General features: G+C 42.7%; 1 protein-coding gene across 2 annotated transcripts in view; it reads left to right on the top strand.

Annotated features, from left to right (window-relative positions):
- Positions 1-12,435, top strand: part of MROH2B (maestro heat like repeat family member 2B) — a 61,227-nt gene extending 48,792 nt beyond the window's left edge. For both annotated transcript variants that reach the window (XM_058308383.2, XM_058308373.2), the window contains 11 exons: positions 131-257; positions 800-987; positions 3,245-3,385; positions 3,804-3,918; positions 4,564-4,710; positions 4,957-5,139; positions 9,636-9,791; positions 10,127-10,261; positions 10,684-10,786; positions 11,763-11,828; positions 12,293-12,435. In XM_058308383.2, the coding sequence (XP_058164366.1) occupies positions 131-257; positions 800-987; positions 3,245-3,385; positions 3,804-3,918; positions 4,564-4,710; positions 4,957-5,139; positions 9,636-9,791; positions 10,127-10,261; positions 10,684-10,786; positions 11,763-11,828; positions 12,293-12,399 (1,468 nt within the window). In that variant the 3' untranslated portion in view covers positions 12,400-12,435. The remainder of the gene's footprint in view (positions 1-130; positions 258-799; positions 988-3,244; positions 3,386-3,803; positions 3,919-4,563; positions 4,711-4,956; positions 5,140-9,635; positions 9,792-10,126; positions 10,262-10,683; positions 10,787-11,762; positions 11,829-12,292) is intronic.
- Positions 12,436-13,461: the final 1,026 nt, after the last annotated feature.

The raw sequence follows: 13,461 nt of genomic DNA, 5'->3' as shown, positions 1-13,461 counted from the left end.
ATCCTTATTATCCCCGGCATGGCAGTATGTCCATCTGCACTTGAAATGCTGTTTTAGAGGAGTGAGGCAGATGGAAAAGCTCAAATTCCAAGAAGTTGTGCCTTATCAGCTTCCTGCCTTGCCACCCTAGGGACACAAAGACATTGTGGAAGTCTCTGGCTGAGAACCCAAGCTCCAGTGGTAAACTCTTGCGGGCCTTATTAGATAAACTAGAGACTAGGACAGAAGATGACGTGGCCGGAATGGATGCAATTTCAGTGAGTCGCACAGCCCATCACGTGCCTTGAATTGTCCCCTACTCCATGATCTGTCCCCACCTGGATTTTGATGAAGTAGCATTAATCACAGTTCTTCCCTCTCATACCCTGATTTTGACTCAACTCCAGTTACTATTGGAATTGGACGAATATGACAGTAATTTTGTCTGTGGTTGATCATTTTTAGAAGCAAATTTCTCATCAGCCCATAGAAAATCTATCTATTTCTTAATTAGTCTTCAAGATAGCTGAATAACCTTTTTCACTGAAAAGCCCCAAAGATGGAAAACATTTCATTTTATATGATTGGTGCCCCTGGAGTTTGGGGTCACCCAACATGACAGCCCTGAGGAAAATAGTCTGAGTTGAGTCATTTCCAAAAAAATAATAATAAACTGTCCCTTTCCTATGTGTTTTTATTATAAGGATGGTCAACTGGGAGGGCAATTGTTTGGGGAGAAATAAGCTTGGAGATCAGCCCAGGGAATGATGTCCTTGGGGGAAAGAAGGCTGCCTGACCAGGAGGTCCTTCCTCCCCTCAGGTAGCCTGTGCTATCCATGAAGTGGTAACAACGGGCACCCCTGTCGCAAGCTTGTACCCACAACTGTTTACGCTCCTGCTGAAGCTGGTCAGCTGCACGCTGGGCCTGAAGGTGCCCACCTCTGCCTTGAGCTGGAGGCGACGAGTCATGAATCAGGGTGAACGGCAGCAGGTTGCAGACCCCTGCCGGTAAGTGGCTAGGCGGGGGGACCTTCCACAACTGACCTGATTTCAATGTCCAGAAGATGGTCTGTGGAATTCAGCGCCTACACTTCCTGGCCATCAACTGCCCTTGAAGAAACAAGCCTCTCCTATCCTTAACACCAGGACCCCCGGCCCTGTGGCTCTTCTTCCTTGATCCAGTCCCGAGTGGAGTTGCCCAGAACTGTCACAGACAGAACACGTGGTTGTTTTCTTCCTCAGAGGGCCCACTTGACTTCCTTTTGCCTCTATCATTGTAAACTTTCTAGGAAAACTGAATTTCCATGATACTCAAGGCCACCAGGGAAAGAAGAAACCTAAAAAGAAATACCATATTTCATCAAATCTAAGACATCATCAGTGAAATGAAGCACAATTATTTTGTGTACCATGAAGAAAGAAAAAAGCCATACAATGCTTTTTTTTTTTTTAATTTTTTTATTTTTTATTGACTTTGTAATAATATTACATTAAAAATATATATGTGAGGTCCCATTCAACCCCACCCCCCCACCCCCCCTCTCCCCCCCCCCCAACAACACTCGTTCCCATCATCATGACACATCCTTTGGATTTGGTAAGTACATCTTTGGGCACCTCTGCACCTCATATACATTGGTTCACATCATGGCCCATACTCTCCTCTATTCCATCAAGTAGGCCCTGTGAGGATTTACAATGTCCGGTGATTACCTCTGAAGCACCATCCAGGGCAGCTCCATGTCCCGAAGACGCCTCCACCTCTCATCTCTTCCTGCCTTTCCCCATACCTTTTGTCCATTATGTCCACTTTTCCCAATCCAATGCCACCTCTTCTATGTGGACACTGGATTGGTTGTGTCCATTGCACCTTTATGTCAAGAGGAGGCTCAGATTCCACCTGGATGCTGGATGCAATCCTCCCATTTTCAGTTGTAATCACTCTAGGCTCCATGGTGTGGTGGTTGTCCTTCTTCACCTCCATCTTAGCTGAGTGTGGTAAGTCCAATAAATCAGATTGTAGGTGCTGGAGTCTGTTGAGGCTCAGGATCTGGCTATCACATTGTCAGTCCAGAGATTCAAATCCCCTAAATATATCTTAAACCCCAACATTAACTGCACCTCCAGCACATTAGCATGAAAGTCTTATGAAGGGAGATCCCATCTGAGTCCAGATTCATCACACATAAACACCATTTCCAAAGAGGGGCCATCTGCCCTGGTAGTTAACCCCATCGGCCATGACCATAACTCCCATGGGTCTCTTTAGCCCTCAAAGGAACCAATATCTGGGGGTTGTATCTGCTTTATCTGTCTCTCTGACTCTGCTCAGTTGTGCATGAGGGCAAACCTTCTGCCAGCCTCCAGACTCTTTTTTAGAAACTCGTAGCCATATAAACTCATTTCTCCTTTCCATTTCCCCCTTACTTTAGGTCAAACAGCATTTTAAAGTCATGGTATTTTATGTAGACATGGATATTCTGCTGATCCGCATTGAACCTTCCGTATAAGGTCATTTTCCAGTTGCATCATCAGTTGGTAGTTGATAGTGGTCCCTCGTTGCCAGGGAGGCTCATCCCCGGGTGTCATGTCCCACGCTGGGGGGAAGGCACATACAATGCTTTTTAAAATAACTTTACATTTTTATTTTATATTTGTCAAAAGAGTTCTCTTAGGATTAATAGGTACAGATTTTTATCATAAATCACAATGCTTTGTTTCCCTGCTCTTTTGCATTACCTTTCATCCCAATGTCAAATCCTAGTGTAATCTTTTCAAAGAAATTTTAAAAAGCAATTAGATTCAACATATGTAGTTCCAACAATGCAAGTAACTTTACTAAAATGACAACAATATTAACAGCTATACCCAAATCCTGTGCACGTGCAGTCAATGAAATGGCAGCTACGTCACAAATGCCATCTGGTCAACAACAACTGTAACATACCTTCCTTACAAGATGCATCCTAATTTCAATGATACTACAACGTGAAAGTGTATTTTAGAATTAATGAAATATGGTATTTCCATCCTTAGGGCTTTATTTTTTCATGGCAGCTTGATAAAAATTTGGGGCATTATTTATTGATTCAAGGTATCTGAATGTCCCCTTCAGCCCCAAAACTGAAGTGGGACCGTCAGGCTCCCTCTGATGTTAGTTGCAAAATATCCATTCATCCAAGGTTGTGGGGCATGGTGGGAAGTGGAAAGAGTGAACTTGAGAGTTCACAATTCTCTGTCCTGTGATGCTGTCTGTCTCCTTTAGGCTATCAACTGCAACTCTGAAATGTGTGCAGACCCAAGCCATGAGAGAAGGCCTTGCAAAAGAATCTGATGAGGGGGACAATTTATGGTCTCTACTCAGCAGCCCCAACACCCACCACTTAGGAGTATGTGCACTGGCCAGGTAATGGGCATACATTTTAGAACTGGATGGAGAGAAACCCAAAAACAAAGAGTAAAACTACAGCACAGGCACCTTCACTGAGAGAGTAATTGACTCTCCTTAGATATGCAGTCAAAAGAAAATAAACAGGGAAGGAAGAGCAAAGGGGTGTGGGAAGAGATAGTAAGGTCAACTGAAAACTCATTCCCCCCCCCCAAAAAAAAGTGATATAAGCAAACAGATTTAGACAAACTACATTTAAATCCAAGTTAACTAGATTAACTTGGAGAAGTTAATTCAAAATTGAAACTTTAGTGCTCTTTCCTCAAGCATCCTTTTTTAGATAATGTATTGCTTGAAGAAGGACAAGTAGACTAAGACTGCCCCAATCATGTAAGGAAAAAAGTCTCTGCTAAGATTGGAGCCTTGCATTTTCTAGGAGCATGGCAGTGTGGCACCATGGAGTCATACTGGACATCATGGAGCAACTATTCTCGTCTCTCACCTCTTCCTCGGAGAACTACAGGATAACAGGCACTGCATTCTTTTCTGAGGCAAGGGACAGCAGCCATCACAGCAGCCTCACTCATTCCCCTGGGGCTATTTCTTTCCAAGTCAGAAACTCAGTGAGAGCTGGAACTGGAACACAGGATCAGGGACCTTCCAGAGAAATGTTAGAGTGGAGGGCCCCAGCTACTGCCGAGATTTCGTATCTTAGCAAGAAAGGAGAGAGGAAGAAGTACCCCAGCCTAACTCTCCCCCTGCCCTCCCAAATGCAGAAGTCAACTCCCAGGGTGGAGAAGGGCAGAGACTAGATCTGAAAGGGACAAAATAAAGAGTCACCAACAAGCATATTATTGTCCCTTCAAACTCTGGGATAAAGGCTATCTCAAACAATCAAGTGATGAAACATCTTCAGTGATTCCTGTTTCCCTGTCCCATCTGCCCATTTAGACTAGAAGCATCCTCTTACTGCATTGTCATGGGTATCTGGTCAGCATCCCCATATAACCTTGACCTGTGGGCTGCTGTCATCTAGAGCTTAGCTTCTGCCAAATTTGTTCCTTCACCCAAGGGCTTCCTCCTTGGCTCCACAAGCACCTTGACCTTGCTCTTCAGCTGTAGTTATTGATTACTTTGGCTCTCTCCTAAAGGGAGGCCACTCCCTTAACTAAGGGGGAAGAGTGTGTTGATTTCAGCTCATGAAGGAGCCAATCCTTTGGAAGCATGGGAACCTACGCGAAGTGCTGATCTTGATGGATCAGAGTGCCTGGGACTCCAATGCAATTTTGAGGCAAATGGCCATCCGAGGGCTTGGTAACACCGCTTCTGGAGCCCCTCACAAGGTAAAAGGAGTCCTCAGGATATATAGTTCATTTGAAAAGAGTTTTGAAATAATTATTTACTAACCCATACCCAGTGATTGCACAGAAATTTAAGTGAAAATCCAAATAAATTCTTGAAGGGGTGGCTGTTGGTTTGAAGTGCATGTGATCCTAACAGAATTGCAATACCCTGGTTTGGGAATGCCTACCCTACTCCAGATACACATAAAACAATTTTCATCATTAAGGAACCTTATTTCAAAATAGGTGAAGAAACATAAGCAGATCATGTTGGAATCTATCATCAGAGGCCTCTATCACCTGGCCCGCACTGAAGTCGTCTGTGAAAGCTTGAAGGCTCTGAAGCAGATACTAGAACTGCTCACAGACCGAGACGTGAGCTTCTACTTCAAAGAAATAGTTCTGCAAACAAGAACCTTCTTTGAAGACGTAAGTGAGCCTGTTCAGGAATCTTCCCTCCCCAGAAGAAGAGAGTGGACAGAAAGAGGTTCAAGGTAGTGCTCGTAGCATACAAAGCCACTGTCCCATCCATGTGCCTCCGCCTGCCCAAAAGTCACCTGCCAAAAATTCCTATACTGGCGGCCTGTCCAAAAGTCACCTGCAGAAAATTCCTGTACTGGCGGTTGACTTCTTCTGTGTCTCTGCCTGAGGGTGTTCTCTGGACTGGGAAATCATGATTTGCCTGAGCAGGGTAAGCCAGGGGAGGTGAGAAAGACCCTTAAACAATGTGGAACAAGAATTTGTAGATAAATACCCCAGCTTCCTCCTCTCCAGAGGATTAAGCTTCACTTGCCCACAAGGGTAACCCACTCAGTAAGACTTCCTTGTTACCCTTCCTCCTTCTCATTTCCTTTCTCATTGCCACTCCCCCAACGTGCTTCCTGTACTCCCCTCCCAATATAATATTTACACCTAAACACTTGCTTTGGGAGGAACCTAAATTTTTTACTGTACTCAGTGCAGCACAAGATCCTGAATAAAAACTATGTCTCTCCCAAACCTATCTTTACCACTTAAACTCATGTGATGTTTGTCTAGTCCAAGGGTTGGCAAAAGACAGCCTGCAGGCCAAATCCAGCCCACAGCCTGGTTTGCTAATGAAGTTTCATTGGAACTGAGCTGCACTCATTCATTTACATATTGTCTATGGCTGTTTTTGAGCTGCATGGGCAGTGTTGAGTAGTTGCTAAAGAGAACATATGGCCCATAAAGTCTAAATTATCTAATGCCTGGCCCTTTCTAGAAAAAGTTTGTCAACTCTTTATCTGGTCCAAAGCCCTGATTTTAACAAAGATCTGTCAGCAGTCCTAAGCAGAAAGGTCATTTACTTTTATACCTTCCAGAGTTTATCTTTTATTTTTGGTTTCTTCACTGCCACCAATGTGAAATTCTAATTCTTTTTAAGCTAAAGTAATTATTTTGTGATTGAAACCTATTTCCTCATGTCTTGTTGATGTAAGGGATGGAAAATTGCTAGTTCCTTCCTCTAGTGCATAAGCATTGAGCTTTATTAAATTACCTATTTAACTTCTAGTCTTCAGACAGAAAAGTCTTTGTTTCCTTCATTATTACTCATAAGCCAAATTTTTCATCTCTTTAAATATTGTACAGGCTGGTGACTGAATTAACCTTTTAATGGGACCTGAAAAATATTGAATTGAATGTAAAGAAAAATTACCTTGCAAGCCCAATCTTTTTCTGTTTCGTTACCCCAACATATTTTTGTTAATTTTGCCCCTTCCTCCTGATTCCGGCAACCTAGGAATCATTTCAACCTTTAGACTTTAGTCTGTCACATATGCCCACAGTAAATAAGTCTCTGGTTTTACTTTTTTTTTTTGTTTTCCTTTTTATTTTATTTTATTTTTAAATTTATTTCTCTCCCCATCCCCCCATTGTCTGCTCTCTGTGTCCTTTCGCTGTGTGTTCTGTGTCCGCTTGCACTCTCGGTGGCACCGGGAAACTGTGTCTCTTTTTTGTTGTGCATTTTGCTGCATCAACTCTCCCTGTGCGGCGCCATTACTGGGCAGGCTGCACTTTTTTCGCACACGGCTGCTCTCTTACAGGGCACACTCCTTGTGCGTGGGGCACCCCCACGCAGGGGCACCCCTGCATGGCACAGGGCAGGTCCTGCGCATGGACCAGCTCACCACACGGGTCAGGAGGCCCTGGGTCTCGAACCCTGGACCTTCCCATATGGTAGGTGGATGCTTTACCACTTGAGCCATGTCCACTTCCCCAGTTTTCCTTTTTAAAGTGGTAGCCTAAGCCTGGTCATCGAAAACAAATTTCTGCTTATTTCCCACTTTCTCCAATTTATCAGAGTCACTTTAACTCTCATCATATCTTCAAAAATGCTTACTGGGTCCCTCCCCATTTTAGGTCCTCTGTAAAAGGTGTTATTTTTTTTCATTATTCAGGTAATTGATGACAATCTTTAACAGCAAGGGCTGAAGTCATTCCAACAACATCTCACCTGCCAGGTTCCCCTGGGTTGTTGCTAATCCAATGATAATAACTCCCTGGGATCTGGGCCACTAGTAAATCCCAATTCCATCCAAGAGTTTTGTAGCCAGGATAATATTCCTCAGCATTATTGCATAAGAAAAGAAAATCTAAAAATTTGCTGTTAGATTGGAAGATTACATCTTTCTCATTCATAATAGCTACCAAGTCCATCAAAATTTTCATAGAAGGAAAATTTGATGTCTGAGGCCTTAGGAATGACATGCTATTTATTCTCCAATAATGCTACCTTTCTGCAAATATATGTGAACTGTATTTTGTAGTTCTTTAACCCTATTTTTCTATAAAGCATTTAGCTCTTTAACCTCTAATTTTCCCTTTTCTTTTTTTCTAAATATTTTAGTAGTCTCTTGGAATTCTCAAAACATGGCAACACATCTGTATTAGTCAGCCAAAGGGGTGCTGATACAAAATACCAGAAATCTGTTGGCTTTTATAGAAGGGTGTTTATTTCGGGTAGATGCTTACAGTTACCAGGCCATAAAGTGTAAGTTACATCCTTCACCAAAGTCTGTTGCCTCCTGCTGGAGCAAGATAGCCACCATCTGCAAGGGTTCAGCCTTCCCCCTTCCTTTTAAGTCTCCATGGTCTCAACTTCTAATCTCATCTGTAGGCTGCGATAAGTCTTGTCTCTCTTGGATCATTCTTCTCTGGGCTCAGCTGCTCTGTTCTCTCCACAAGGTCAGTTGTAAACTATCAGGTTTTCTCTCTTCCCAGGGACTCTACTGTGTCTATGGATCCATCTCTATTCCTCTGTGCTCTTCTCCTGCCTGTTTACTTCCTGGGGCTCAAGCTCAAAGACTCCAAACTCTATTCTCTGCCATGTCTTTTTTCTGTAAGTCCCTGCCCATCAAGGGGGCGGGTACTCGACATCCTCCTGATGTGGCCCCGTCAAACCCTAATCATAATTTAATCACACCCAAAGGAGGAGACCAGTTTACAAACATAATCCAGTATCTATTTTTGGAATTCATAAACAATGCCAAACTGCTACAACGTCAACGAAGAGGTAGAACAGAAAATATACCTGTAGTCCCTGTGTGCTGTATTCCCCATGCTGTCTTTCTGAGCAATCTCTTTCCTCTCTGTGCCTCCAATTCCTCAACTCCAAAGGAAAGCATTGAACTTCATGTCGCTAATATCTCTTCCATCCCCCAAAACACTTTTGCCACTTCTTCTCTTAATTGGTTCATTCTTCCTGGACATATCATTAGTCCATTGATTTGGGAAAATTTTAAATAAGCACTTTATCCTTTTGGTACTTTTTTATTAGTTTGCTTTCTCTTTATTTAAAAAGAGAGAGAGAGACTTTTTAAAACTACATCTTAACCTTATCCTTGGAATATTTAAAGAAGGCATTTCTACTTTCATTTCTCTTATTCGAGGTCACATTTATTTTATTCAATTAGCTTTTCTGGCCTTCTCCCCACAGGCCATCTGTACATGTTTATTTCTTCTGAAATATTGGTACTAACTTCCTTTTTCTAACCTTTTAACTTATGTGCCTCACTGTTATGCACTTTACTTTGCCATCAAAATTTACTTATCCTCCCCCCCTTCTCCCACTCTTCATGGTAATGTGTTTTATTGGTTCTTTGTTTACTGTTTTTCCAAATAATATTCTGCTACTCAGGAGTACTTCTCCCCAAGTTTTCTAGGCCTAAAATATCGAAATCTTTTGGAAAATTCATCTAATTTTCAATTACTGCCTTTGCACTCTGAACCATATCAGCAAAACCTATGAGATAATTGAAGGACATCTTCCTCTACCACTTTACCCTTTGTTTCTTAAAATCATTGTCTACCATTTTGGGCAACAAGCAAACAAGTTGCAAACCTTCACATACTAAAGAGTAGGGCTTGCCACTTGTTTGTATAACCTCTCTCTGAGACACAAGGTGCAAATTCCTGAGTTGCCTGCAGTTTCTTTAGAAATCCTTGGGAGCTTGGAGAACATTCCTAGACCTTGGGCAATTTAGATAAGAGACTGAGTAAATCTAGGCACTGATACAACCGGCTAATTTGTGTAAGGCATTATTTGTGTAGATATTAGGCCCAAGCAGGACCCCTCCCTGGCCTTCTGTTGCTAACATCCCCTGTTTCTCATTCCTGTGGTCACATTTTCCCACAAGCTACTCAAAGTAGAAATCAAGTCTCCAGCTGTGTGGTGTCACTTAAACCTCAGACCTGTGGTTAATTAAATTCTTGTAGTGTGGGGACAGAGCTGCTGGGAAAGGATGAGAGTCGTTGCATCACATACTGGCTGTGAGAAGAAGGCACTCACGCCTCGGTCCCAGCCTTCCTTTGCTGAAGAGGGCCGGGTGGTGGTGCGGGTAGGAGGCAGACAGGGAATGGATCCTGAGGGGAGACTCACCCATAAGATGCATTTGTTGCCACAGGAACAGGATGATGTGAGACTGACTGCCCTACTTTTATTTGAGAATCTGGCGTCACTAACAGGAAGACGGTGGAAGATTTTTTTTGCTGAAGAAATAAAAAAGAGCATGATTTCATTCCTTCTCCACCTCTGGGATCCCAATCCCAAGATTGGTGCTGTAAGTGGCCCGGCACAGGCCCTTGCCCCCTTTCCCTCTCCCATGGCTGAGAAGTGCTAGCAAGCCTTGTCTAATGGGATTGAGAGGCCAGACCTGAAGTCACCCTCTGAACTGAGCCTGAAATCTGCTTCTCCAATTCTGGGTTCTTTCTTGGCATCTCTCTCTAGATTTGGTCTTCCATCCTTAAAACTAGGAAGGTGCCAGTACTAACTATAAGGCCCGTAACACCGCTGGCTTTTACTGCACCTGTTTCCCAGGACTATGCAGCATTTCTTTCCTTCTGGAATGGAAGCCCTAGCATCATGGACTGTTACACAGAAAATTCTGTTTTCTAGGCTTGCCGTGATGTACTGTTGGTCTGCATTCCTTTTCTGGGACTCCACGAACTCTATGGGGTGTTAGATCATCTACTTGATAGCCAGGATCTACCAAGAGCCAGAGATTTCTACAGACAATTCTGTGTGAAGCTGGTGAGTATTCAGTATGCTACCTCCAAGAAAGGAAGGAAATGAATCCAGGGAAACCCCAGAAAGACAAACAACAAAGCAGGGAATCTCTGACCAGAACCAGAACTGTCTTGGAAGGATGGCAGTGATTCCTGACTTCCTGCCACATTCCCTCAGTTCCTTGTCCATGTCCTGGAAACTCCTGACTGGAATCCCAGGTCCCTAAAACTCACGCCTATTGATTAGTCTCTTGAGCCCCAGTGACTTTCTGGTTAAATTTAGGTCACTAATTGAGTGATAAAAGCCATAGACATCTTGCAATAGATTAATTTATGGCTGTGTGAGTGTTGACTGGCCTTTCAAGTTCAGTCTGAGGACCTATACGATATGAGTTTCATAAAGTTATCACATTCCAGTGCCCTCTCTTTAATGCTCCTTTCTTCCAGGCAAGGAAAAACCAGGAAATTCTGTGGATTCTCCACACACACTCCTTTACCTTCTTCAGCAGTAGCTGGGAGATGATCAGGAGTGCAGCCGTCAAGCTCACAGGTGAGGTCACATCCACATCCCCTGTCCAGTTTTGTATTAATTTTCTAAACTAGACTTGCTTTGACTGGAAGACCTCCCAATGTGACAATGTCAGCAGAGGTATACAGGTATGACAGGGACAAAGGAAAAGGCCAGGAAGAAATTTATGTTTTTCATTTTCCCTTTGGAGGAACCTATTTTCTTTTGCAAAGGGCAAGTTAGTTATAACCTCTTTGACTTCCAAACACTCACTTTCTCATAGCATTCTCCTTACAAGGTCCCCCATGCTCCTTTAAGTCTCCATGACTCTGCTCTAAGCCTACCACCCTTGTGTAAATGCCTTCCTTCTCATCATCCCTTTGCACAAACCAGACTCGGCCTTCAACACGATTCAAGCTAAGAGCTTTAACAGCAACATGATACCACTGGAAAGTGTGCTGATGTGGTGGCCAGTAGACCTTGGCTCTGTGATGTTATTCTGGACAATTCAGTTAGCTTCTCTGTGTTACTTCTTTGTCTGATCTATACGACAAAAGAGGAGGTTAATCTTGGGTGATTCTTCTATTATGAAATTCTACATCTTATCCCAAAGCTTGTTCCAAATAATTCAACCCACAGTGAACAGACCCACTCCCTTGGCCACCTTTAAGACTGACTTAAAACCTAAGGATTCATTATCAGATCATGCATACCACACACACACATATACCTCCCAACTACACTGTAAACTTTTTGAAGGCAGGGATCATATCTTATATACCCTGGGAACCCTGACAACTGGCATCCCTTGGGGGGACACTGTGTGAGCTTTCCCAAGTAAGTTGTGGTGAGTGACAATTTGAGACATGGCGCTCAAGACCCAGTAGAGGTCACCCTCTGGGGAAACTGTGCAGTTTGCTCATTTACCTTCAGACCTGGTACAGAGTCTTACCTGATCTGTTTTTCATGACCTTTTGTCCAATTATGAAATTAGTAACTTTTTTCCTGTTGTCTTTAGATGCCATTGTTCTCAATTTGACCAACCAATATGTGGAGTTATTAGACAATGAACAACTGACCACCCGTAAGTACCAACCCTTGTTTCTGCCCAGTGTATTGTTATTTTCTCAGGAAAAGAGAAACTTGGGCTGCCCAAGATCTAGGCTAGCCCAGAAATGGAAAAATCATAGTATCCAATTATTGTCCCTGAAACTCTCTAGACACTGGAATTTCTCCAGAGTCTAAAACATCTCCAACTTCCACCCCTTGCAGGTATCATTCTTAACAGACTACACTTTTCCAATTGTCTATAAACCCACTGATCACAAGGTCAGGATCTTTTCTTCCCTTATTTCAAGGTTTGAATCATTTTTCAACCTGTAGCTCCAAACACTGCCTCTTGGGATAAAATGTGATTATCAGGACCTGAGCCACACACAGGGCTGTGCTCAGTGGTGGGCTTTACAGGTTGGGCCTAGTTTGGATTGTCTTGTCTCTGGGATTGTGGCTTTCTTCATTCACTGAACTTCGCTATTCTTTGCATTCCAGGCCTCCAGGCACTTCGACAAGACCCCTGTATTAGTGTCCAGAGAGCAGCTGAAACTGCCTTGCAGACCCTCCTGAGAAGATGTAAAGAGATAAGCATCCCTCTGTAAACAACCAGAAAATAAACCAATAGGCTTTTTCTAAAACTGACTCCCTGTCTTATCCCAATCCTCACAAACTTGTAGCATCTTGAGGAAAGAGGCAGCACCCAAGATGGGAATCTTAAATGGGTGATATATTCCTTACTCTCCAGGATCTCCCTGGTGGCTTCCATTAGTAAAATACAGACCCCACAAATTCCCTTCAGGGATAACTTGTGATTTGTGAGGTGATAGCCTCTTGGCTTTGCACAGATTAGCTTCCTTCCTTGGGAAGCTTAAATTCCAAAAGTTATCAAAAACTGACACAGCCTGAAACAATTTTGCTGCCACTAAGAGGGCCACTGCTCTTTTCCACCTATAGTCCTTTCCTCTAACATCTTTGTCAGCTTTGAATTATTACCCACATTCTTCTTTTTCTAAAATACAGTCTTGTGATAAACTTTTAGCTGTCTGTTCTCTCCCAGGTTGTAATTTATGTGTCAAGACTATGCCAGGTGCTTTTCTACAAAAGACCCTTTTTGAACTTCTATTAAATCTCATGTCCCTTTTTCTATTTTTATCCCAGAAAAATCTTTCCTTTAGATTCCATGTACGTATGTGTAGCATGTGTGTGAGTGTATGAATCTTCTCCATAACTTCTGTATTACAACTCTTTACTCTTTTTCACACTGCATACTTGAAAGGTTACATACATGAAATCATGTGCATAAAAAAGTTCCTAAACAGAGCCTGGCACTCTTTTAACAGTAATACCATCAGGAGCAGTCATAAGCAGTATATTAATTGGCATATATCTTTAGAATGTCCCTGCAAATTCCTAATATTTATATTCTAATCACTTCATCCCCAAACTCTTTGGGGAAACACTTTTTGTTTCAACAAAACCATCTAGGAACCAAATAAATATTTTAGGTCAGTAATCATTGGTCAAGAGTCCATTTAGTCATTCATTTAACAAATATTTATTGAATGTCTACAATTTATAAGGCATTGTTATAGCCACTGGGTACACAGTGGTGATGGAAAAAAAAAAACAGGAAAAATTCTCTGCCCTCATGGAGTTTATATTCT

This window comes from Dasypus novemcinctus, chromosome 2 (genome assembly GCF_030445035.2).
Source record: "Dasypus novemcinctus isolate mDasNov1 chromosome 2, mDasNov1.1.hap2, whole genome shotgun sequence".
Lineage (NCBI taxonomy): Eukaryota > Metazoa > Chordata > Mammalia > Cingulata > Dasypodidae > Dasypus > Dasypus novemcinctus.
Note: the sequence above shows the minus strand (reverse complement) of the source record. Positions and strands in the feature narration are given on the sequence as shown.